General features: G+C 37.1%; 1 protein-coding gene across 9 annotated transcripts in view; it reads left to right on the forward strand.

Annotated features, from left to right (window-relative positions):
* The window catches only part of RIMS1 (regulating synaptic membrane exocytosis 1), a 303,454-nt gene that overhangs the window by 275,012 nt on the left and 3,653 nt on the right, over positions 1–24,789 (forward strand). For 6 of the 9 annotated variants that reach the window (XM_056487165.1, XM_056487160.1, XM_056487159.1 and 3 more), the window contains 4 exons: positions 17,869–18,010; positions 21,304–21,416; positions 23,762–23,863; positions 24,548–24,687. In XM_056487165.1, the coding sequence (XP_056343140.1) occupies positions 17,869–18,010; positions 21,304–21,416; positions 23,762–23,863; positions 24,548–24,687 (497 nt within the window). Of the gene's footprint in view, positions 1–9,752; positions 9,925–10,092; positions 10,213–17,671; positions 17,761–17,868; positions 18,011–21,303; positions 21,417–23,761; positions 23,864–24,547; positions 24,688–24,789 lie in introns of those variants that run through there. The other 3 variants (XM_056487162.1, XM_056487164.1, XM_056487163.1) reach the window with 3 other exon arrangements.

Consider the following 24,789-nt stretch of genomic DNA (forward strand, 5'->3'; position numbering starts at 1 on the left):
AGGAGCTGTAATCAGAAAGGCTGGGAGTAGTCCAAACAAATATAGGTGTCCACAATATAGCTGTCAGTTCATCATTTCAAGCTTTCTGTCTAGCCAGCAGAGAGAAATGTTCACTTCTACCCATGGCTTAACCATCCTCAAGTAAATGTCTGAAATAGTAAAAAGTAAGTGCCCCCTGAAATGTCTAGTTTTCTGTTCTAAAAGGAGTCTGGCATGACTTGCTCCAGTGCAACATCTATAGACACCTGAAATTGAGTGAGCTGAGTCCTACTTGGCCTATGCTCAGCCTCCTTTATTTCTGCTCCCAGCCCTTTCCTTGGTCCCCCACAGAAGCAAGGGCTTTCAGCTGCCCCAGTCCTTCATATCCTGTAGCTGAATCCTGCAAGGTATTCTGTTGCCTATCTTGCATGGAGGAGAGGCACAGGGCAGAGTTGCCTGGATAGAGGAGGTCTTACTTAAAAAAATAACCACCTCCAGGCTACACAAAGTAGCCCCTTTCTTCTTCTTGCAGCTCTACATGCAAGAAGCAAACTATGTCACAGCACCAGGCTTGAACCTGATATTGCTGGATGATGGCTAAGTTCAAATTACAAATGCAAGAGTGCCTTTGGCACACTTACTTTCCAGAGGTACAACTGTCCTAAGATTTCTGATTCTATTTCTGTAAGTCTTGCTGAGATGCTGTAACTCTCCACCTCATGGTGGTTTCTCTCATTTGCTATGTAGATTGCTCAGCATTCATAAGATGTAAAGTCAGTTTTCTAAAACTCTGTGAATGCTAATCAAGAGGCACAGTTATGTGTGTGTGTGTTTCATACTTTTGTATAAATTTTTTGCACAGAAGGAACCATTAATATCTTTGTGTTAAAGAAAGTGAGGCTGTCAGTCTCAGAAGTAGTGTCACGAAAAATCTTTAAGATCCTTTGGCTGATTGTTTTAAATGTGATCAAATGTCTGGTGATCTCCTTAAATGTCCCACTTTTTCTGATGAGCAAATGTCATTAAAAGAATACTATGTAAATGCTATGAATCTTTCCAGTCAAAACAAAAAGTGAATAACTGTGTAGATGGAAATGAGATAGTGAATTGTAAATTTATTGTAACTTGAATTAGCTGTGCTCTCAGCTGCACAGCTGTCATGATCCAAGCCTTTCATATATCGTCATCGGTCAAGGAAAATATGTAATAACAGCACCTGTGATACAGTGTTTATGATGAAAATGTAAGTACTTCAATAATATTCTCTTTTCTTTTCTTGTGTGTACCATTAATAGAGATACTACTTTTTTCTAGGATGTGATACTGCCAGTTTTTACATGCTGGGAATATAATAATGCTCTTAGTCTTCAAAGGGCAATTGGGGAGCACAGTAAGCTGCAGTGTGCTGTCACTCACCCTGTGCTGCCCTGTGCCTGGTGCTGGGACACTGAGCAGTAAATACGTTTTCTTAGTCTTACTTGGAGGCTGGGTGCCAATGCTTTTGTCAATACTATGCTTTCTTAGTATCATTTAAATATTATTTTTTGCTTATAGTTGCAAATAGTCTGTTGCCAAAAGAGCAAAAAATATTTGGGCAGCATGAAGTCTAGTCAATTTAAAAACGAGGAAGATAAACAGGAAGGCAAATCAAATATGCAGCTGGATCAGTGGTTGATGCTATAAGGGAGGCTGAATGATGACAGAGACTGAAAGGGAATCTCATCAGTGCATATGAATATCTCAAAGATGGATGTCAAGCAAGGAGTAACAGCCATAAATCAAAACACAAGAAGACCCACCTCAGTGTGAGGAAAAACTTGTTTACATTCAGGGTGGCAGAGCACTGAACAGGCTGCCCAGGGATGTTGTGGAGTCTCCGTCTCTGAAGACATTCAAAACCCACCTGGAAGTGTTCCTGTGTAACCTGCTCTAGGTGAACCTGCCTTGGCAGGGGGTTTGGTCCAGATGATCTCCAGAGGTCCCTTCCAACCCCAACCATTCTGTGACTCTGTGATGTCAATTTAGAGTGCCAGATGTGACATCTCCTGACTTTCTTTTCATGTTTTACTCTTTATTTGTGTTCATGTGGTGCCCATGACTACAATATTGACAGTACTTACGACAGAAGCCATATGCCATAGAGAAGTAGGATCACCAGTATTTGTTAAAAGAACTATGTATGAAAGGAAGTTGCAAAAATAAGAAGCGAACATTGATGCTTTATATTGTAATGTTCTCTTTTCACTTAAAGAACTTTCTACAGACATGCAGGTCAACATGTTAGATGCACAGGTAGTTTCTCTTTATGCATAAAAAATGGTCTCTTTGTTGGTGGGATATGATTATTTTTAAGAAATCAATTGCTCTTGAGAGTTTGATGCTTAAAAATCCCATTGACTTAAAGGCTTAAGAATTTTGCAACCCAGTAAGACTGTTGTGTAGAATAAATGGATGACCTTTTGCTGATTTTTTTTCTGTTGTTCAAAGTTTTCTATTCTCTTAGAGTTGTAGTAGCAGTATAGCAGTCATTTTGCAATCCCAACTGGAGGAAGAGCTGCTATGGCTACTATGTAAATATGTACTGTTGAACTTTGTAGTGCAATTTATTTTATATGCTCTTAATTTATGTCCTGACTTTTATAGTTCACGTCAGACCTCTTTAATAGTAGTGATGGTTCTTTGTTCTGTGCATTGTTGGCAGCCATAAACCTTAAAGCATTTTACAAAGGAACGGTAAGTGCCATTGTCCCATTTTACTGAGGAGCAAACTCCAGGACTGCAAATGACCCATTGAAAATCCCAGTCTGCAGAAGAGCCAAAACTTCCTAAAAAGCTTACAACTGTAACTATGAGATTGAAATATATTTGTAACTGTTTGTTTATTGGGATATTGTTTATTGGGATATTGTTTTAAGGAAAGAGTCTATGGGACATTGAATTTCCATACTTTAAAGCACATCTGTGTTATCACTTACATATTAAATATGTTTAATAACATTTACAGTGTTAGCTGTAACAGGACAGTATTAGCATTTTGGAAATTGGAACCTGTGGCTGAAAGCAATATCATGTTTGATGCCCAAACATGCTAAAGTAGGACACAGCTGTGTGCTGCTGGGGTATAATGTGGCTGTTCATACATTTAATCCCAGCTTCATCTAGCATCTTGATTTCTTGTGTCCTCCCAGTAAGAATGTTTCTGTTTGGGGGATTTTAATTAATTACTCATTAGAGGTTACTTGCTTAAAGGGTAAATACCATAGATCACTCCTTGCAGTGTAAAATTAGCTAAATGAGAAAGCAGTAGTGCTTTAGTTGATGTATTTTAGTGATATTATGGAAGGTATGTTGACCACAGGCTGAGTCAGGACCTGATTGTAAGAAGATCCCTAAAGTCTTTTAAGATGTGGACTCAGTTGAACTATGAAGAAATGCATAGGATATGTGAACAGCTCATTAATTAAAACAGATTCATCCATCACTGGGTTGCCTTGCAATTGTGTTTATACTCACACCCCTTTGTTCTTTTAGCTCATGTTTTGTACTTCAGAACATAGCATGGTGACATTTGTTATCCTACTTGATGGCATAGTGCTGAACTCTCTGTAACAAGATGTTTTCATTACTATTGCTAGTTTTTTTACCAAAATAATAATTATCACTGTCAAAATTATCCTTACAAAATAACTGAAAATACTGTGGTTACCTGCCTGGCTGAATAGGAAGGTGGTATGGTAAGAGATCATTTAAGTATACATAAAATGTTCTTCTTTCCCTTCGTAATTTTGAAGAAAAGCAGACCAGAATTTCACCATAGTTCTGGGTTGGTGCTTTGTTTATCATTGTGTTGTTGGGATGAATAGAACAGAACATAATATAAACTCACAGATTGAGAGTTATATTAAAAACATAAGACTTTTTTATATAAATCATATCCCAGTAGCAAATATTTCAATTTTTCAGGAACCATTGTGCTGGAACAGGAGTTTATATTAGTGTTTCATTTTCCTCACTGTTGAAACAAATAATGTCATATTACAGAAGTATTGGAACTGTATTTAAATATGATGTATTAGGTATCCTCGTGATGGTGAGGTCCAGTCCTGTGTATGCTTCACAGGGAATAGCCCCATGGAGGTCTACACATGATGAACTTGGACTTGGTGAAAATTCTGCATGTTTTTGTGAATATGTAAGATTAAAAAGAAACCCCACTTCTTCTGAGTGTAGGGAAAAAGAACATATTTAACAATGCCACGCACTTCAGATTTGTTTTAAATAACCCATGTTTTTATATCTCCTTTGATACAGTCAGTGACTCTGTGTAGCCCAAAGTTCCTTTGAGGATGACAGAAAAATGTATAGAAAAGTTAAGGCCTTTGAAAAAATATTGGTCTTCATTGGGCATCTTCCTCTTTCCCAATGTGGCATTACACATAATGCGGTCTTCAGAGAAAGACCACCACTGGGCAAGGGTTGGAAAAATTGATTTTACTTAAACATTTCAATGGAAAAAAAACATAAATTATTCTAAGAATTTTTCTGACTATATAATGGAAGATCTTGACTTGAGAGAAATGCTTTCAATTTTCTGCTAGAATATGTTCTTGTTAAAAATTAAATACAATATTAGAAGCTTTGGAAAATAGGAGATATCATGAATACAAATATTCTTTTGAAAACAGTATGCAATCAGGCACATTGTATGAAAGGATCATTAAGTAAAATGATTTTTAGATTTGAGTCATTTGTCAGTGACATTGGCTTCTTTTACCACTGCAATGCAGATTAAAACTCACTTCAAAAGAAAGTGGAGATTGTCTTTATTACCTATCTTCAGTGCTGTGTCACTAATAGATAGGGTAAATCTTATGATTGCAGACTCTTTTTTAAAAATATTCTTTTTCTAATACCTGACATACTAGTTTAGATATCTTTCATAGCCTAAAGATGGTGTGTTTAATAACATATAATTATGTTGATTCAAAGGCTGGGAAATAGTTATTAAAATATCTATGTACGATACTTAAGTTTATTCAAAGTCACTTCTACATTGTTCTTATTCTGGCAGTAGCTATTTTTTTAACTTATCAAGGAGATTAACAAAATTTCTGTTTTATGATATTTACATGTTCTTGATGTCATCTTTCATTGTGATTTTATTAGAAGTTGGCTACCAATTAGATAGTTGTATTATGTCTTATCAGACCTTAATTAGACAGGAAGGTAGTAATACCAGCTTTATATAAACAAGCTAGGGTTTATGCACTTTTTATTATTTTTTGTTTTACCTCAAATTTTCTATCATACTATATTCTATTGTACTCCCACAGAGTTTTAAAGTCTTACTTATTATAGAGGTTAAAATAGCAGTGCTGTGTGTTTCCTTAAACAGTATTTCCTAATAATAAAGCAAGTTTGTGCTCTGATCTTGGATTTTACCTTATGTGATTTTGATTCATTGTAGGTCTGTACATATATTATGTTTAATCCTTGTTTTGACAGCATCTTACCTGCATGGAAATTATGTATCCTACTTTTCCCTCCTATTTAACTGGCAATTGCTATTTTCATGCCAACTTGTACTCAATAGCAGCTACCCTCTCACACTTTGAACAAACCCAAAAAGAGCCACTCTCATTAATGATCACAATAATCCTAGGCAGCAAACAGAGGTTTATCTGTCAGTTGCAAGAAAAAATACTATCTGAAATAATTTGTTTAATATAGAGATAATAAGAGATTAGTGCATCTGTTCCAAAGAGCCTGACCTTCAAACCATTAGCTCTGCAATATTGAAGCACCATGGTTGCAATCCTGCTATGAAAGGCAAGTTTGTTTTACTATCGTATTTTATGATCTTCATCCATGAGCTAATATATATTGAAGTCCCTGGAAAGATTTAGTACTGCTTGGCTTGAGTAACAGAGTCTAAAGTTACTGTAAAAAGCACTTTTCTGTTTAACCAATAGTAAGCCTAGGACCATAAAAATAAGGGTTTTTTATTATATCTTAATTTTGTGCTGTGTACTCTGGAGAGCCATCTTTTTCTATGCTGTCCACAAGTAAATTCAGAATTTGAAATCTGTGGTTTAGACTGTCTAATTGATTATTGCAGATTTTCATGTTTGTTATTATGATGTGGATTTGAAAATTTCCCCTTGTACAGAGCTGTGCAATTTTCTGTTATCTTTTCTCATATTCTTTGGTGCTGATGCTGCTGTGCAAGTTTTATTTTCCAGTTTATTATTAAATATTTTTTTAATTTCTTCTTCTATGATAGGTTTGTTAGTGCCCTCTATATCAATACAGCAGGAAAATTTAATGCTCAATCTTAGTGTCTGCTTTTGAATAATACACAGGGAGGAAAATGGCCTGTTAAATAGTTCAGAAGTTGTGAAATTAGCTTGGTATTGTATTTTTTTTCATTAGCTTACATGGAACAACGTTTCTGGATATATTGTAGTAGTTCAAGACAACTGCTGTTGATTATTAAATTTACTAGTATTCATGCACGGTTGCATTAAAATTTTATTTCATATAGCGTTCTGTTTTAGTTGGCACAGCAGTTTGGAAGTGTTTTTGCTTCAGAAGTAACTAGAAGTTTGGGAGGGAATCAGGTTTTTTCTGTAGAAATAGGCTGTATTAAGACCACTTCTTTTCTTTCCCCATCTCATTCTGCCTTGTGTTTGAAAGGACTTTAAAATTTTGTAAACGCTCACTGTCTGCTTCTATTTATTGGCTGTAATTCAGATGCTCTCAAATATTGTTTTATAATATATATGGCTAGTTCTCCCTTGTGCTTATATTCCTCTTAGCTTTTTATCATGTTTGTAACAGATTATTTATGTGATAAATCTATTATAAAACAAGCCAACAATCACAATAATAAAAAATACTTGCTTTGTAGTAAAAATTTAGTGTAATTTATCAGGGAAATCACAGAACGACTCTTCCTATATTGGTGCTCTTTTTGCATTGTCTCCTCTGCTTCACCTTTGAGAAAGGCATGTGCTTCCTTGCTAAGCAAGGTTTGTAACCAAGAGAGGAGAGCTGGGGAGAATGAGAAATGAGCAGCCATAGGGACCTGCAAAAATAACCTGTAATTGTCTTTGATTTTGCAAAATGTAAAGTGTTACAGAAAATCCTGCTGTCTCACTTGCCCAAATATCAAAGCACTACTGATGCTGTGACAGGCTTTTTGTGCAGGTGTCTGGCTGTGGCACAGCTGAACTTTTATATCTTGTCAGTAGGGTTTTCCTCAGAGTGTATTTGATAATGAACATAAACCAGCAATATGGGATGCAAACCTTAGGATTTCATAGCAGAGTTATGCCAGAGTATTTATCTGGGAAGTTTGATCTGTCTCTAAACCAGGTCTTTGTGTGCAGTTGTCCACTTTCAATAATATAAACACAAAGGGAACAATTATATCTTAGAGTTAGGCAGTGTTTATCTAGCCCAGATCCGCTGCCCAAGGCGTAGGTGTTTTAACCCACAGATGGCTGTAACTAAACCAGTCTGAGCATAATGCCACAAACAGCTCTTTGGAAACAGAAACATTAAATGACTGTCTAGCTCACTGCTTACCTGTCTTAACTGCTACTGTGAATAAAAAGCTGTTTCAAAAGATAAATTTTGCACCAGGACCACTATTAACTGGATTTGAACTCTAGTTCATCAAAAGAAAGAGCATCTCCTGAGTTTTTAGCCTCCCTTTCTGGATTAATTACATGGGCTGACCTCAAAGGTGAGAGGTCAGATGATGTCTGTCCATCATCACAACCTAGCTGGCTTGGAATCCAGGTAGTTAGATTTTAAAAGAAATTCAAAAGCAAAGTAAACATTAGCACAGGTACCTTGGCTGTAAAAGAGCATGGTTATAGTTTACTGTAGCTGAAACTTCAGTGGGATCACTGATGGTGGTACAAGGGACAGCAGTGCAAACAAGGTTGCAAAAACAACATGAAAAATTTTGTCTAAATTTGTGGAAAGTTTAAATAAAAGTTTGCTTGAGGTGTGGTACTTTGGAGACAACTGAGAAAAAATTTACTTTGTGAGAGTTTAAGATTAATATTTCAGGATTCAGTGGTGGAAGAACAAGCCAAGTTTTTCATCAGCCTTTGTGTCATACATCCAGAAGAGTAAGTCAAACAGTTTTAATCCTGCAAAGGGAGTATGGCCCTACAAATAAGAAATATTTGGAATTATTTTTCCTGGGACTAGGAGAAGGAGCATAAAGGTAGAAAGGCTGTGACCCAAGGAGCTTTCTGAGAGCCTGTAGAACCATGGAGCTTTCCCTCTGTCTGTTTTTTATTTCAACTTTAAACCTCTGTTGAGTTTCCCTAAGCAAGAACCTGTGTGGGAGGGAATTTCTGTACACTTGACACATGTGCAGTGCTTTGTGTAAAACTGCTCAAGGTGACAGGCAGGTCCTGGAGCCTTTGCCAGGTGCAAGCTGAAGGCAGACCTTGGAAGACTAACATGCACACACTAACAGCTGCCAACATCAGCATTTCATTCCTACAGTGGTATTGTACTAAGTCTTTCCATTTAATCATATTTTATTTTTTTTTAATTTAACACACATCATGAGAGATTTACATACCATACAGCTATGTATTTTTCAAAAAGGCAATGTCACCTTCTAAGTATCATTTCTAAAATTATCAAGAAGATTAAGATTACTTCAACTGTTGCACTAAATAGGAAATCTGTGCCTAGGCAATGGAAATACATGAATATTTCTGCATAGGAGTGACATGTGTTATACTGCATCATTACTGGGGAGGATTTTGAGTTTCTCACCTCTACAGTATTAGCAGTCTTAAATCTTGTTATGTGTTTATTAGATGAAATGAACAATTTAATTTCTGGCATTTTTCTCCTTGATTATTTTATGATACTTTAAATAACCAGAACTTTACCATAACTTGAAGATCTACAGAATTGTATTGCACATGTTTTATTTTTTTTCCTCATTATATTTCTGTTTGAAATAGTTCTCTTGTTTTGGCAGATGACAGATGTCGAGTAATTTATTTTCTCCTTTCTGTCTCTAATCACCCTGAGAAGGCACATTGGTCCCTACAATTTCGAATGCCAGTCAATAAAGGTGTATTAAATTAATTGATTCTTCATCAATTGCAGAATAAAACTATAGTACATTTTCAGACTAGAGCATTAGAGAAATTGATCAATTTGACACAGAAACAAATATTGTAAAGTCTGTTTCCTCAAAAGGAAGTTTAAAGATGAAAGGAGAAATGAAAAAATGAAGTACTGTTCTTAGAATGCACATGGGCATTTCAGAGGCTGTGAAACTTTTTAACTCTGCGGTGCTCAAGTCCCTCTAAGACAGTATCATCATTTAGACTTTTCTGTTGCAAAACTGTAGCTTAGTATTCAAAATCTGATGTTTTCTCAGGTTTGTAGTGTTTCAGGTGGTTTTGTACCAAAATTCATGCAAAATGAGTCAAAATCAACAGGACAGAGAAATACGATTCTGGATTTATCTGCCTCTTCATCAAATTTTGACCAGCAGCATTAAAAAAATGCATTGACGAAGGTTGCTAAGAATATTTTGTGCTCTTCTCTGCTTGCACATAACTGGAAAATGCACTGCTGACTGAATTTTTTAACCTTTCAGCAATATATTATGAAGTGCTAGCTGGCATGTAGTTCAGTACTTCTTTCACTGCAAGGCCCTGTAATGTAATCACAGTTGTAAAAGGAACTTGTGAGTGAAGCAACTTGACCATTCCTCGCAGGGCTGCAGTGCCAAGTGGTTACAGGATAATGAGGGAGAGGCAGCGCCAGGACCCCAAAGATTTATCCTGCCCAGAAACTGCACAAGATATTTAAACAAAGGTGAAGCTGCTTTAGGTGCTGGCTGCTTGCTAAGGATTATATCATAGCAAATGTTTAATTTTGCTTAGACCAAAGGTAAGCCTGTATTTTCTGTGTTTTACCGTGGTGAGCCTGTTCATGAGTCTTGCTTTAGCAATGTGTGGTAGTCTGGAGTTACAGCTTTGCAATGCTACAGTCACTGAAGAAAAACCCGAGTTGGTGTGATACTGTGTTGATCTGATACATAAGAAATGAGCTCTTAAAGGCAGGTTACTAACATTTTTAAAGGGAAATGTGATATCCACCTGGGAGTTGCTGGTGGTGGTAAAATAAAACTTAGAGGGCTTGAAAGTTGCAGTCGGAGCAAATCAAACTACTGGAAAGGTAAACAGCATTTTCAGATTGTTTCATGGTTGGTAATTGAAATGAAAAGGAAGGGACTGTTTCTGAAGCTGTAATGTCTCCTGATTAGTTTGCTGTGAAATTATATTGGGGTTGATCTATTATTCTCAAATTTTTCAACTGTACAAAAAGACATGTAACTTCTTTTTACTGGAGGATACTTTAGCACTAGTGCTTTTGAGAGTGTTTCAGTTTACACTTTGGAGGTTATTAAAATAATTAGACGTTGGGCTGACGTCATATACAGCACACAAAACTTTTTGAAGATGCACAGTAACAGTAAATTTCTTTATTATTGATGCCTTATAAATTGTCATATTAGTGGTAAAATATTGTCTTTTATTAATCATACTGTCATGTTATGTTTTTAATAATAAATAATGCACTATTTGTAATTGTGAAGACTTACTTAAAAGGCCTCAAATTTACTTAAATATGTATAAGTTCCTAATGAAATGAAATGTTGTTTTATTTTATCTGAAAAATCTTTTTTTTTTCCCTGCATTCCATTTAGTTTTCCCCTGCTGTATTATCTGCAAGCTGTGTCCCAGCACCCTTGCTTTGGACAAATGCTATCTCCATACCATGTGTCAGTTATCTGAGAGGGCTTGGCTGGTTATAAATAATGTTGTAATATAGGACTGTGTTTTAGTGTAAAAAATGTTATTCTTGAAGTGCTAACAGCTCTTCTGAACTTATTTTGCTCTGTCTGGCATTCCCCTCCCATCTAACAAAAAAGCAGAGAGTATATGAGAAAGTGAGTGCTTGATATATTATAAACTGTTTATATAGTAAATAACTTGTTGGAAACATGGGTTTGTTATTTTACTAATTGATTTTCATTGAAATAGGCTTTCAAAGTTGAAGAACATGGCATGAATACCTATGATCAGCTTCACTGATATATTCTGGTTTTATATGGCTCTTTGCACATGTGTGAAGATAATTAAGATGCTTTCTTTTCTGTATGTTTGTAAAGTGTGCTTAGCACAATCCCAGAAGTACAAACTCTTTGCTATAGATCATCTTTGATTGCCTCATTTTGGCTGAAAGACTGGCTCTTTTCTCTTCATTGCAAGTATGTGGACAAGACAATTAATCTTCATAAAGGAATTTCAGAAGCCATAACTGATCTTTTCCTGACCAGACATCCTTGCTTTGCCTTAAGATACATGTGTCCTGGTTAAACACAGGTTTTCTTTCCTGACATGAAAAAATAATAAGTATCAGAATAAACATATGAAACACATGCTTGTTTCTACTTTTCCCTTTTTTTTCAGGAAATATGTCTAAGACATCTAAAGAAGATACAATTTGTACAAGAAGTTGGTTAAGATTTTGAGACCACTGTTAGGTAGTAAAAAATGGCCTGATTTTCCATTTCTTATTTGCTTTTGTTTTGAGCATGGACCTATTCCTGTAATTTGCACTCAAAGTGCTACTTCAGTTTCATGCAAATCACTAGGAGCTATTGGATAAGTTACTTTGAAATCTAAAACTGTTAAGTGTCTGAGTCTGCAAGTTTGATTTTCAGTGAAAAATACAGTCAAAAAGTGAGATTCTGCTGTGCACTGTCTAAAATGCCATCAAAGCATTGATACAACCATTGACAGCAATTCAGTAAAGTCTCCTTTTGTTAGGATTGTTGCTTTTGGTTCCTTTGATCTACATATGTCAGAAAAATATATGGTGTATATTAAGGGACTAATTGCATTATCTTTTATGTATTATCTGAATGTATTTATTGGGAAAGTTGGGTGTGAAAGATGAGTTTGCGACTTTATAAATACAGTTGTGAGATACAGTTTATTCCAAACTTCTGATAAAATTTCTTCTCAATGAATTATCCCAGCTGAAAAGGTGAATGTTATTTCTAGAAGGTTTTGTAATTTATATTAGTATAAATTTTGTTTATAGATTTGCTTTAATAAATAAAAATGGGAAGAAGTACATGATAGTTTATATCTGGATTTTAAACCTCAGGATCTAACACTGCAGAATACCAACAGCATTATCCTTTCTTTGAATATATTGTGTGATATTTGGAAGAAACACTTAAAAGACAATTACTGCAGTATTTTATGTCTTTTTACAAAGAACATTATATTCAGGAGAGTATTGCACAATACACAGAATGGAATATACAGGGGAATATTGCGTGATATAAAGACTAGAAACTTGTATTGTTGAAATTTATATTTAAATGTCAAATTTTTTGCTATTTATCTTCTATCCATAGTCACGATGCACTTTCAGTCTTAATGATCAATCTACTGCTGAGTTCATCTGAGAGATGTACACATATTTTTTTAAAAATGGTCTTTGAATTTTTTATTCTTTTCTTTTCGTCTCTGCTTTAGGACTGTAAGCCAAGGGGCACTTTGTCAATTCATGTGTAAATAAATTTTGTTCTTGTTTAAAAGCACTACATGCAAAGTGAGGGGGATGCTGCAGAACTTGTAATCCAGCTGGTCTCCAAGCAGCTAAATTTGAAGTTGTAACAATCACTAACACGTCAGAAAGTACCAGAAGGAAATGTGCCCCTTGGCTTTTCTTTTTATAGATCTTTGAATTGAGGTTGACCCTTACTATTCCAGCTGGCATAATCTCGTTGGTGTCTCACACACTGTCACTGACAGTGTGCAAACCAACCATATGGTCACAGTCCTGCCAGGTTTCAGTCAGAGCTGGCTTGGAGCTGTAGTCCTTCTAGGCTTTCTTTGGATGCAGGAGCACACTTGATACTGCAAATTAATTGCCCTGGAGCTGTGCAGTGACACTTCTCGTGATCCCTTTCCTTAGTGGATTTAGCAGTGGTGTATGCTTTGTTCTCTGGTGTGTTCTTTTGAACCAATCATAAATTTTCACTTACTCAGGTGCTGCATGTGTGTGAATTTGCTTCTGTCATGTCAGGATAGTCTCTGCCCCTCAGTGGTCTCTAATACTGTCCTGTTGACAAAGCTGCCAAGCTCATGTTCTTGCACATTCTTGTATGTCCCCTAGCCTTGACCCATGGCATGTAATATGCACCTTGGCACCTTAGATGAAAGCTTGCTCCAGCAAACCCCTCTTGTCATTTCAGACTTCCTGAACTGAAACAAGAGCAAAATGTAGTAAGTGCCTCCAGGAATCACACAGAGCACAGAGGAAAAGCCAGGCCAGTGGTGATGCCATGTGCAGCCATTCCTTTGCTAAGTGGGGGGCTGGGAGGAGGGAATGCCTGGCATTGTCTTCTCTGAATTGGATGCCTTTAGAAGGTAAAGGTATCTGTAGCAGGCCGTCTTAAATCTCTAGATAATATCATTGACCCTCTCATTATAATGCTGTTGTCAATAGCTCCTGGTTCCTAGACTTGAGAGTGACTAGGGAGCACAGAAATTTGGAACACATCAATTGCTTTGATATTTTGTGCAGATATAAGTAGAGCATACTTTCTTTTTGCTGTGCTTGGTTACTCAGGTTCTGTTCTTTGTTAACTTTTGTCTGGGAAAGCCAAAATCAGGAGCCAGTTTCTTGTCAGGTCAAATAGGAATCACTATATTTATAATGAGTATATAATATATATATATATAAGTATAATATAAGAAATAGGACATCGCACACACTCCTCAGGGTGTTACAGCAGGACTGCTGCAACAAGCTTATTGATTAATTACAAAATGTTTACAAGCTGTGTATATTTCACAGCTGCAGGTGGTTGCTTTATGATGCTTTGGCATCAATTACTAAATCCGCAAAAATGTTCATTGCAATTGCTTTTTAGTAGTTTTTCTCTGGCTTGTACCTGTTAAGCCAGGTGTTTACATATAATTTATGCACATCAGTCTGCATTCCTGCATGCAGAAATCCTTACATAATTGACACAGCAGAGAGCCACACAGACCATTTGGAGTAAATGTTATGTCTAAATGATATTCAGTATAGAGACATCCTCAGTCTGAACAATGAATGTAGTGTAATTCACACAGTGCAGGCAAATAACTGTAATGCATTATAAAATTTAATTTTGCATATCAAACTAATAAAAATTTGGAGCAGGATTAAGTATTCTCCAATAGACATCTTGACAAGAGCAGAAAATCTTCTCAGTATGTCATAGCATAGATATTGAACTTGAATATTTTATGAACTGTATTATTCATGTAAAGACAACATTCCCAAGATATATGTGGAGCTGTTAGATTAAAAGTAATACAAGATGAAAATGAAAGTTTGCTAAAGAAAGTATTATCAATAGCAGGGAAAACACTAGTAGTTGTTTGGATCCCTTGTTTCATTGTGCAGTCAAGGCAGGACAGGAACTGTACCCCAGAGTGAGTTCATTTTAGCAAGGCACCTTTAGAAATAGAAGCAGCTCCCAAATTATCTGCATGCTTAGCAGCTCCCTCCTCAGAGAAATAGGTTTTGCTGAGATGTTTACAGAGGCAGACTAACAAGATAAACCATCTCTTGATTTTTTGTGATAAAATTGGAAAAATAATGTATTATATCATGTAAGATATGGGATGCATAAGTGACCAAGGTTAAAACTTCCAAAACCTGTGCAACAAGTATTTTGATTCTTATCCATGGGCAAAAGCAATTTTCTCTATGCCATAAAACTCTTGTTGTGTTTCATCAGTCTGTTGGGTTACTGTTATATTTCTGATTGTACTTCAGAATACTAAGACTGTGGTTATAAAAGTAAATAAATTGGAGGACTCTAGTTTTCCTGGGAAACATTGTGGATATTAATAGCAGTTATAAGGGGAGGCAAAAGGATGCTTTTGATTCTTCAACCTGAGAAGAAAAAATACTGAGGAGAAAAGAGAAAGAAATAGAATCTGGCACTCTAAGACAGAGAGCAGTGACTTGAAAAGTACTTGGAAAAAGACAATCTGGTACTTGCAGCTCAGCAAGACTAAGTTTTCGACTTGCTTGTGGCCACACACAAGGATTCCTACTTCATGGTCTGTGCTTTTCAAATCTGTGGAGCAAAGTGTGTTTAACCAGCAATACCAATGCTATCCATGACAATGTAACATTACTCTTCAAGAAAATTTCCACCTGCTGTTTTCAGTATCTACTGTGGCTCAAAGCTAAAATATTAATTTTTGTAATTTAGTCAATGGGTTTTTTTTACAATGATTATTTCGATGACTGTATTTGTTATCTGTCCAAACAGCCTAGTTCTCGTTGCCAAATTTCAGCACCCACCATGTTGTCCAGGTGTCCTGAACAACATGTCTTTAGCAATTTGTGCCAAGACCATAATGGTCTTGTAGCTACCTCTAGAGTATTTTCCTGAGCCCTGAACACTCACAAGCAGCCCTTCTCAGCTGAACACATTTCAGGCTCCACCCTATTATATCATCCAGGTCATGCTGCCTGATCCGGCTGGCTCCAGAAATGCAGGCAGGGGGTAAACCACATAATCTCACATGATCTGTAGGAGCAGACAAAACACAGACACTTTTAGACAGGTCCTGACAAGAGAGAGAGAGAAAGATAGAGTGAGATTGAGAAAACAATACAGGTGGAAAATGCATACTACAGAAAATGTGAAAATATTGCTTTGGAGTGCAACTCTGTAGGTGGCTTATACTTCCTAGGTGCTTTTTCAGTTATTTTTGAGGCTCATCCTGCCTATTAGCATTGATATGCTGAACCCTCAGTTTTTAAAGAGAAAGTTCAGGACCACATGTTGTGTTTGAGCTCCTACATACAGAGTCACTGAAGCTCCAGCAAATCCCTTCCACAGCCACCTGCACTGTGTAAGAGTGGAACCTGGTGTGCCTGGTGTACCTTGCCTACCCTGCTCTGCCTCATATTTAGCAGCACTGGATAATGTGTTTTCAGCTGGCCAAGGACTGGCAATGTGGATGAGCTCCAGTGGCCCAGAGGAGAACTACAGAGCTTCAGAAGGGAGGACAGGATCTGTGGAAGTAGCTGATCTCTTCCACTCAGAGGCATTTGGGTGTGGCTTAGTGGGTGTAGTTAAACAGCCCTGGTCCAAAAAGCTTAAGAGGGAAAGAGCCCCTTTCACTGTGGGCATGTCTCCTCTAAGCCAAATAAACTGATTCTTTCACTTTGGCGACGTTTGCTGTTTCCCTGAGAGCTTCAGAGAGGTTACTCTGATAGTTGTATGGTATGATTTCTTCTTCCCTCCACCAGCTCTGCAGATCCAAAGAGCAAGAGTTAGCTGATCTCTGCAGCATGTTTAAGCATCCTGGGGAATGGACAGGCTGTGTGTGGCCTACAGAAGTGTTAAGTTTTATTGTGATGAATAAGATCTGTCCAGATGTCAATTTCAAACTCAACAATGTGTCTGTGAAACAGGAAGGTGAAAAAAATTTTCAGAGCAATTCAGTCTCCACCGGAGGTGGAGATGGAAGGAATAATTTGCATTTTCAGCTCATTCCCTGAGCAGACCATGAAAAACGTGCAGAATTTCCAGAGGTGAAAAAGGAGCACTAAAATGAAGGGGTAAATGCAGAAGAATGTTTTAGCATGTACTTTGTCAAATCTATAACTTTCTGAGAGAAAGTGGTGTTATCCATTGAACTTTGGGTACCTATTTTGACCTAAATGAAAAAGACCAGGACACTGAGTTTGAAGACAACACATGTTATTACATCACATGGAGGCTTTGGTGGAAGAAATTTAAAGATCACTGAGAACAATTATCATCATCTAGAAGTATGATTACTGCCATGCGACAGCAGAATTCACTCTAGGTCAGCCATAACACGTAAAGAACCTGCAAAGGACTGGAAGCTCCTCTTGGTCAAGGGATACGTGAAAATTTCCTGGTGAAAATCAAATTGCATTTTAAAGGAACTGGGATAGAAGCTTTACCAAATGGATGAAGTCTTTAAACAATTTCAAAATATTTACATTACTTTCTAATCTTACAGTTGCAAGCCTGGAGTCTGACTGTCCAGAGAGGTTGTGGACATTTTGTATTGGTATTGGAGATATTCAAGAACTGTCTGGACATAATCCTGTGCAATGGGCTCTAGGAATCAGGGAGCTTGGACCAGATGCTCCACTGTAGTCCTGTCCAGCTTAACTATTCTGTGGTTTCCCAGACAAATTCCCCAAGAGTTATTTCTGTTTCAGGACTGCTGAGATCATATGTTCTGTAAAGTTCACTGTTTACTTTGAAGACATTTTGTGGGGAGAAGTAAGATTTTGCCAGGTCAAGAGACATTATTATATTTTTGATACTAAGTATCTTATTATTTAACATTTTTCTGTGGCATGCATGAAGGATTTTTCCCTTTTTTGTACTTTCTGTGAGAATTGTATCTTCTTTTGCAGTCACCCAACCTAGCAAGGTGGCTAGAGGCACATTTCCAAGTATGTGGTTAGTAGACAGTGTCACGACCTGTCTGCATTCCAACTGTGTAAAGGCTATTAACAAGACATCTAATTTCTAACAGTTTGCCCTAATGAAGATCTTCAGGTTGCAGCCTTTTAAAGAGAAGTCATTTCCAGTTTGCAGCTGAGGAAGAGAGATTGCTTCTTCAATCAGAACAGTCTTTTTATGTTAGTAAATAGTAATGACAAGTCAGATCACTGTTCTCGGGTAAAAACTGCAAGGGAAGACTTTTCTGTAAGTTATTCTAACTGTTGCTTCTTTTTCTCTGCTTTCAGAGGCTGGCAGCAAGAAGCTAAAGAGCACGATACAGAGAAGCACAGAAACAGGAATGGCAGCAGAGATGAGAAGTCGTATGGTTCGACAGCCAAGTCGAGAATCCACTGATGGCAGCATAAATAGCTATAGCTCTGAGGGCAAGTAAGTGGCATTAAAAATCTGTGATGTAGGAGAAGTTTCTAATGTAGTAGAATTTTCTTTCCCATTGCATGGGATGTCCCGAACTCTAGTTGAAGGAGATAGCCCTGTGTAAAGATTCTTCCTCTCGAAGCATTTGAAAAACTGAACTATTTTAGGTACATAACACAAATTTCATGGAAATTGAAATTGAGACAGGACTTCTTTAAGAATTATTATTTTCCTTGTCATCCAGTGAGGCATTTTGTTCATTAAAAGACAACTAAATTAAGACTGCATTATTCAAAACAAAACACAGGGATACTTTTTCTTTGAGATAAGTTTGGATTAACTCAGAGTTAAACTTCAGATATTGTATGTGAATCCCTGTGATATGAAACTCTCTTCAGGAATACAACATACAAAGTTTAATTTGGAGTTATTCCAAGTCTCTTATTAAGAGCTGTAAACCCAAAGCCCAGCTGCCCCATCAGCTGAACAGACAGTTTTAGGGAATGGGGCAGCTGTTTTCATTCACTGCTGAACAATTTGATATGTGGAAAAGGAGAACAAAGGCAGTTCTGACACAAAAATGTGCAGAAATATTCCAGCATCCTCACAGTTCTCAGTGAGACTCTACTGCACATGTGGAGGCATAGTGGTTACTAGGGAATTCTTAGAAGATGACTCTCCAAATAAAGGGGAAAATGGGGGTGGGCAAATGCACCTTTATAGACCTGGGGGAAAAAAAAGAGAGATTTGCACTTCTTTGGCTTCACCTTTTTATATGCTTACTGTGTAACCACAATTGCTACTGCATATTGTATGAGGCACAAAAAGCCAAGGCTGCTTTGATGGCAAGAATCTGTGTGAAGGTGCCTCCATCATCGGATCTTCTCATCATCCTAATTTTTTTGCAAGACTGGAACAGGTTGCCCAGAGAAATTGTGTATTGGCCTGTCATTGGGAGTGTTCGTGGCCAGATTAGATGGGGCTTTGAGTTACCTGACCTAGTGAAAGATGTCATTGTGCATGGTACAGCCATCAAAACTTGATGATTTTTAAGGTCCCTTCCAACCCAAACCATTCTATGGTTCTGTGATAATGCCACGAATTTTAAGAGCCATGTAAGAACAAAGGGCTCCATCATGATGAATTTAAAACCAAAGCAGATGAAGATCAGATGAAGAATGAGGGACAAGAGTAAAATATCCTAGTGTTTTCCCAGTATGACTCCTTGTCAGGACATTACTTTTAGCCTTTCAACACTCCACCCTGCCATCCTCCTTCCCTTCTCTATGCTGGAGTGTCAGTCTGTAGGGCACCAGTTACTCACTTTGGTGACAAAGGTGATAAAATGGATCCTTTAGAGAGGAGCTGGGGGAGCCTGTTTCCCTGGTTAGCAGTGGAGACGAGAGGTGGGAGCCCAGCAAAGGGTGAGGACATTTTCAGTGGAGCAGCTTAATCCTCTGTTCCACCCTCATTGTGTGTAAATTTTGGCAGGGCTGGGGCAGCCAAGGTCTGGCTCTGGAGGTCAGAGCAGGCATCTGGAGGTCAGAAAGGTAGAGCCATAAATTGCTGATTTGAGAATCAGCCTCTGAGTAAGGCAGTGAGGAAAGCAAGCTTGAGAAGTAAGTACCTGCTTGCACCCCAGGTACTGTGTCATTTTCTTTTGCTTGACCCTTAACTGGAGTTTGATTAATTAGAATTAATACACATTAAGATGAATGTGTACTTACAACCTTCATTATCATATGTGTAGCCAGAAGTGTGCTCTCAAGTGAATATTTTTAATGTTTTTAGTCAACCAGTGGCAAAATATTACACATTTTGGGAAAAAAGGCCAATGAAACAAGCAAGGAACTTCTCATAGCAGAGGCGTGAGTGAAAGTATGGTGCTCTGGGGAGAAAAGAAGATCATATCTTGGTGTTGAACTGGAGATCTTGAGATTCTTTTCCTCCTCTATCTAAAGAAACCATATTAAAAAAGAAAAAAAAATAATTTAAAACCAAATTCCTGTGAAAAATCTTACCTTTTGGCAAATAAAGAATTTTCTAAAGAAAAATGCTGTGCCAAGGGAATGGCATGCAGCTGAACCAGGGTAGATTTAGGTTAGATGTTAGAAAAAGTTTTTTCTCGCACCCAGAGAGTGGTCACAGCATCAAGCCTGATAGAGTTCAATAAGCATTTGATGGACTTTTTCTATGCAACCACTGGGTTTGCAAAGAACTGTGAATTGAATGGCTGAAGCACACAAGCCTGGTGTGCAGAAATCAAAGCTTTTAACACTAGATGCTTTTGGTTTTATTAGGAGGGTTTTTATTATTTTTGCAGTCTAATAGGGAATTTCCTTTGAGGAATGAGAAGATAAAGAATGGTGAATGGCTTGCTGAGTAATATGTTGACTAGACTTTGTTCAGAGTCTGCTCTTTTATTTCTCATAATTGTTATAAGGAAGTCAAAGCTGGGTTTTCCCACCACAGATCACTCTCTCTTTTTTTTTGTTTTTCTTTTATTTTTTGGAGATTGTATATCTATTTAAAAATATAGTGGACACTATGGAATATAAGAAAGCAGCTTGGCAAAGTACACATCATAGCATCATAGAATAGTTTGAGTTGGAAGGGACCTGTAAAGGTTATTTAGTCTTATTCCCTGCCCTGGGCAGGGCTATCTTCAGCTAGACCAGGTTACTCAAAGCCCTGTCTAACCTGGCCTTGAATGTTTCCATATATGTTGTGCTGATGTGTTGTGGTATCAGGAGAGAGGGGTGAGTAGCAACTGTAGATCCAGATTTGTCTGCCAGAATATTTTGGCTAGAGAGTGGCCTTGGGTTTAGCTCTAATCACCACTGCTGCTACTACCTGCCAGTTTACTGCTTCATTAAACAGCTGCAGCAATCAGATTTAGTGTATACATCTGTTTCCCCTGTTTGTTCTAACTGATGCAGATGGGGTTTAGATCTATGTAAATCACACACTCTCTAATGAAGAATAGGCTATTAAATTTCATTAGGCTTTTAATGTTTTCTTATTCAAGGTCATTCTTAGTCTATTTACCTATCAGACTCTTCACTGTTCCTGGAGACCTCCTTAGCAAGACCTATTTTACGGACTTCTTCAAGTCGATGTGCAGAATTTCTCTACACTGCTTTGGGGTCCATGGGAAACACAGAATTCCTGATGCTGCAGAATGACTTGTGGTTGTGCATCCTGAGCTGCTTGCTTTGTATCAGTAGTACTTTTTGAGGTAAATACTGTAGGACAACAGAAATTAATCCTGTTCTTATGCTTAACCAGCTTCTATTCTGTTTCAGCTTGATATTTCCTGGAGTGCGGCTGGGCGCTGACAGTCAGTTCAGTGATTTCCTCGATGGACTGGGACCTGCACAGTTAGTAGGCCGACAAACACTAGCAACCCCTGCCATGGGTAAGATTGTATGTTCTCCTCTGTTAAATGAATAAGACAACTAATGCACACACTGACAGACTACAGCACCAAAAGGACTTTTACCAAGTATCTCCCTTCATTGTCATCATGAAAGTCCTATCTGCAGCCACCAGTATTCTTATCATGGCAGCATCCAAAGTGGGATGAGAAACAGTATTTGCTCTATTGGAGGTATTCACTAATCTTATTTACAATTTGAAGATAGGGGTTTTACTTCCCACACAAAATTATTGTGGCTTCTCCAATCGTAGCTCGCTGCAAAAGCTCAACTGTTTAAAGTTCATATTTACTTGACACAGATTATACTGGATGTGACAGAGAGTTTCTGGCCAAACTGCACTTTTCCAAGCTTAGTTCATCTAACTCCAGAAACTGAAACTTCTGGAAACAGCTGCAATGCCCAATAATCAGTCACTGATAAAGCCAGTGCTTGTCATGAGAAACACAAAGTCCTTTTCTACAACAGCTGCTGGGGGCTATCTGTGATCTTCTCTATTTTCCAGACCATTCTGTAATTTCCTTTAGCAGCATTAGCTGTAGCTTTTTTATGAACAGAGTATGAGTTGTGTAAGGAGTGCAAGAGTGCAGAACTGTGTAAGTATCTTTTGAAAGATCTGTTGTTGGGGTTTTTTCAGGGGTTTTTGCTTATATATGGGCAGTTCTTAGACATGCTTTAGGATGCTAATTGAGGAGTCCTTAATCTGCTATTGTAATAATACTTCTCCTGCTGGAAATTATAAATGGCCAATGTTTCAATACAACTTTCTTAGGAAAACCAGCTTTAGTAAGGGCTACTGAGACACATCTGAAAAAGGAGAGAGAAGCAGAAAAGAAAATTGCAAAAGACAGTATTCCCTTCCCAACTCATGAGCAGAAGGCAGACTATCTTCAGAATGCCCTGAGGATGCTCTAGGCAAAACTTGCTGTATAAATCCTAATGACTGCTACTAAAGCATTGATAAACATCAAAATCATTAAATTAGCATTTTTATTATTATTTTGGAAGAAAATGTATTAGTGAGATTATTTTTCACTAAATATATAAATGGCTTTATTGATATGCATATTATGGTCTACATTTCTGCTGTTTCTTTATTTTAATCTTGTTTTGTGACTAAAGATTTTTCTGCAGATAACTTGAGTAAAACGTTTATTCTGACTTTTTTTAGAACTTTATCTACTATAGGCTCATTTTTTGGCCCCCAAAAAGCAAAAACCATGTTTTTAAACAATTTTTAGAAGACCTGCTCTGTGGTATTCTTTCACTAGTGATGATTTGAAAATGTTTGGATTATCGCTCCCCCTTCTGGCTCACTGTTGCATGTTTTATTTTGGATATGCAATACAGAGATGTGCTCTTAAAAAGACTTGTTGGAATTTTTCTCTGACCTAATTTTAGTGCAAAAAATGGCTGTGTTTATTCGAGCAAAGTTTAATTGAAAAAAAAAAAAATCTTTGTTGCTGTTCTGTCGTGCCTCGCATACCAAGGTATCAACACTGCTATAATATGCTGCTAGAGAAACATGAAAATCTCATACCTAATTAATTTCAAAATGCTATTTCTCTAAAACCAGACTACAAATTCTATAGTTTAGGCTCATCTATTTGTGAATTTGGTTTTTTAGACAATGAGAGCTTTCATATCAAATATATACATACTCATATGTTTCATGGATGTTCATTTATTTGCTCAAGTGTCATGTAGCTGCTCATGTCATACTGTGCATTTTTTATCCTAAATAGCCTATTTTCATCTCTTTTAATCTAAGTTAGATTTCTACTCAGCTGATTCCTTGTTATATGAAAGCATAGAGATATAATTTTTTGAGTATCAGCACACAGTTTACTGCCCTTGTATTTTATTGGTCTAGATCAGAATAGTGCTTGGTCTCAGAATAAGCAGTTTCCTTTCTGCAGGAAATGTCATTTGTCAAAACTCAGACAAGGAAACTAGTTTGACTACTGAGAAATGAAGCAGTTTCTTTTTTTTGACGTGTTGTGACATTTTAGTCACACCAAAAACGTGTGTGGAATATTGATAAAAATGGGAAAATTGTCACCTGTGTGCTTGGTGGAGACTTTTGAAGAAAAAATACCTCTTTTTAGCTGGTATGAACTGTATACCAAGAGAGGGCACCATGCTCCCTAAGTATATGTTATTTAGTCCTTGATTAAAGATGGAGAAGCTAAAGGGATCATCAGGAGACACAACAAGCTCAGTAATGCAGAAGAATAATATCAAACTAGTCTTTCTTACTCGTGTACCTTATCTCCTGTGCTGTACTGCTTCTCTAAAATGTGGGCTTCTTTCTTCTCCCTCTCAGGTGACATCCAGATTGGAATGGTGGATAAAAAAGGCCAGTTAGAAGTAGAAGTCATTAGAGCCCGTGGCCTCACACAAAAACCTGGCTCCAAATCTACCCCAGGTATGGAAAAAACTGTACACAATAATGCTTCAAGAAGGCAGCACCTTGTTGCTAGTGTTACTGTCAGTGTCAATAATTTGCATAATGTATACTGTAATTAAATTTTATCATTTTATAAGGACATTTGTTGAAGTTCTAGTTATTTATAGAAACAATTATTAGAAGAGATTTAGAATCAATACCCAACCACTGCTTATTGTTACACCTGGAACAGTTCTTTATATAACATTTAGTGAAAATGGAACTTTGCAATCTCCTTAGGAGCTAGAGATGAAAAAGCAATTCATGTCTATGTCATTGGAGTGACATAGTTTTAAATATTCCTTTTTCTTTGAACTATCTCTGACCCCTAAGCATTTATAGAGACTCCAGAATAGCTGTCAGTGACAGCTAATTCCTGGGAAAATAAAATGTTTTTAGAATGACAGACATGAAGTATAATTGTTGTTAGTAACATCTTAGATCATTAACATTCAAAGTTTATAAAAATCAAATTGATTTCTGGTGGCTGTGTTATCTGTTTTATGAATATAATTGTATGCAGCAGATTATACAATTGCAAAGATAAAATGAAAATAACGTGTGTCATTTTCTTTCTACTCTGCTTCCTTTTAAGGCATTTGTCCTCCATTTCAGATGTGCACTGTAAGTCCAAACATAACATTCTTGATGTTCTGTTTGCAGCTCCGTATGTCAAAGTGTATTTACTGGAAAATGGAGCATGTATAGCTAAGAAGAAGACAAGAATTGCAAGGAAGACGCTTGATCCTCTGTACCAACAGACACTGGTTTTTGAGGAAAGTCCACAGGGTAAAGTCCTTCAGGTCAGTTTCTTCTTAATCCCATTTTAGGCTGACATTTGGGGAACCACTTGCGTGTTTACTTAAATTTAACCATTATGTGTACATCCATTCCAACTCACTAAG

Source organism: Oenanthe melanoleuca, chromosome 3 (assembly GCF_029582105.1).
Source record: "Oenanthe melanoleuca isolate GR-GAL-2019-014 chromosome 3, OMel1.0, whole genome shotgun sequence".
Classification (NCBI taxonomy): domain Eukaryota; kingdom Metazoa; phylum Chordata; class Aves; order Passeriformes; family Muscicapidae; genus Oenanthe; species Oenanthe melanoleuca.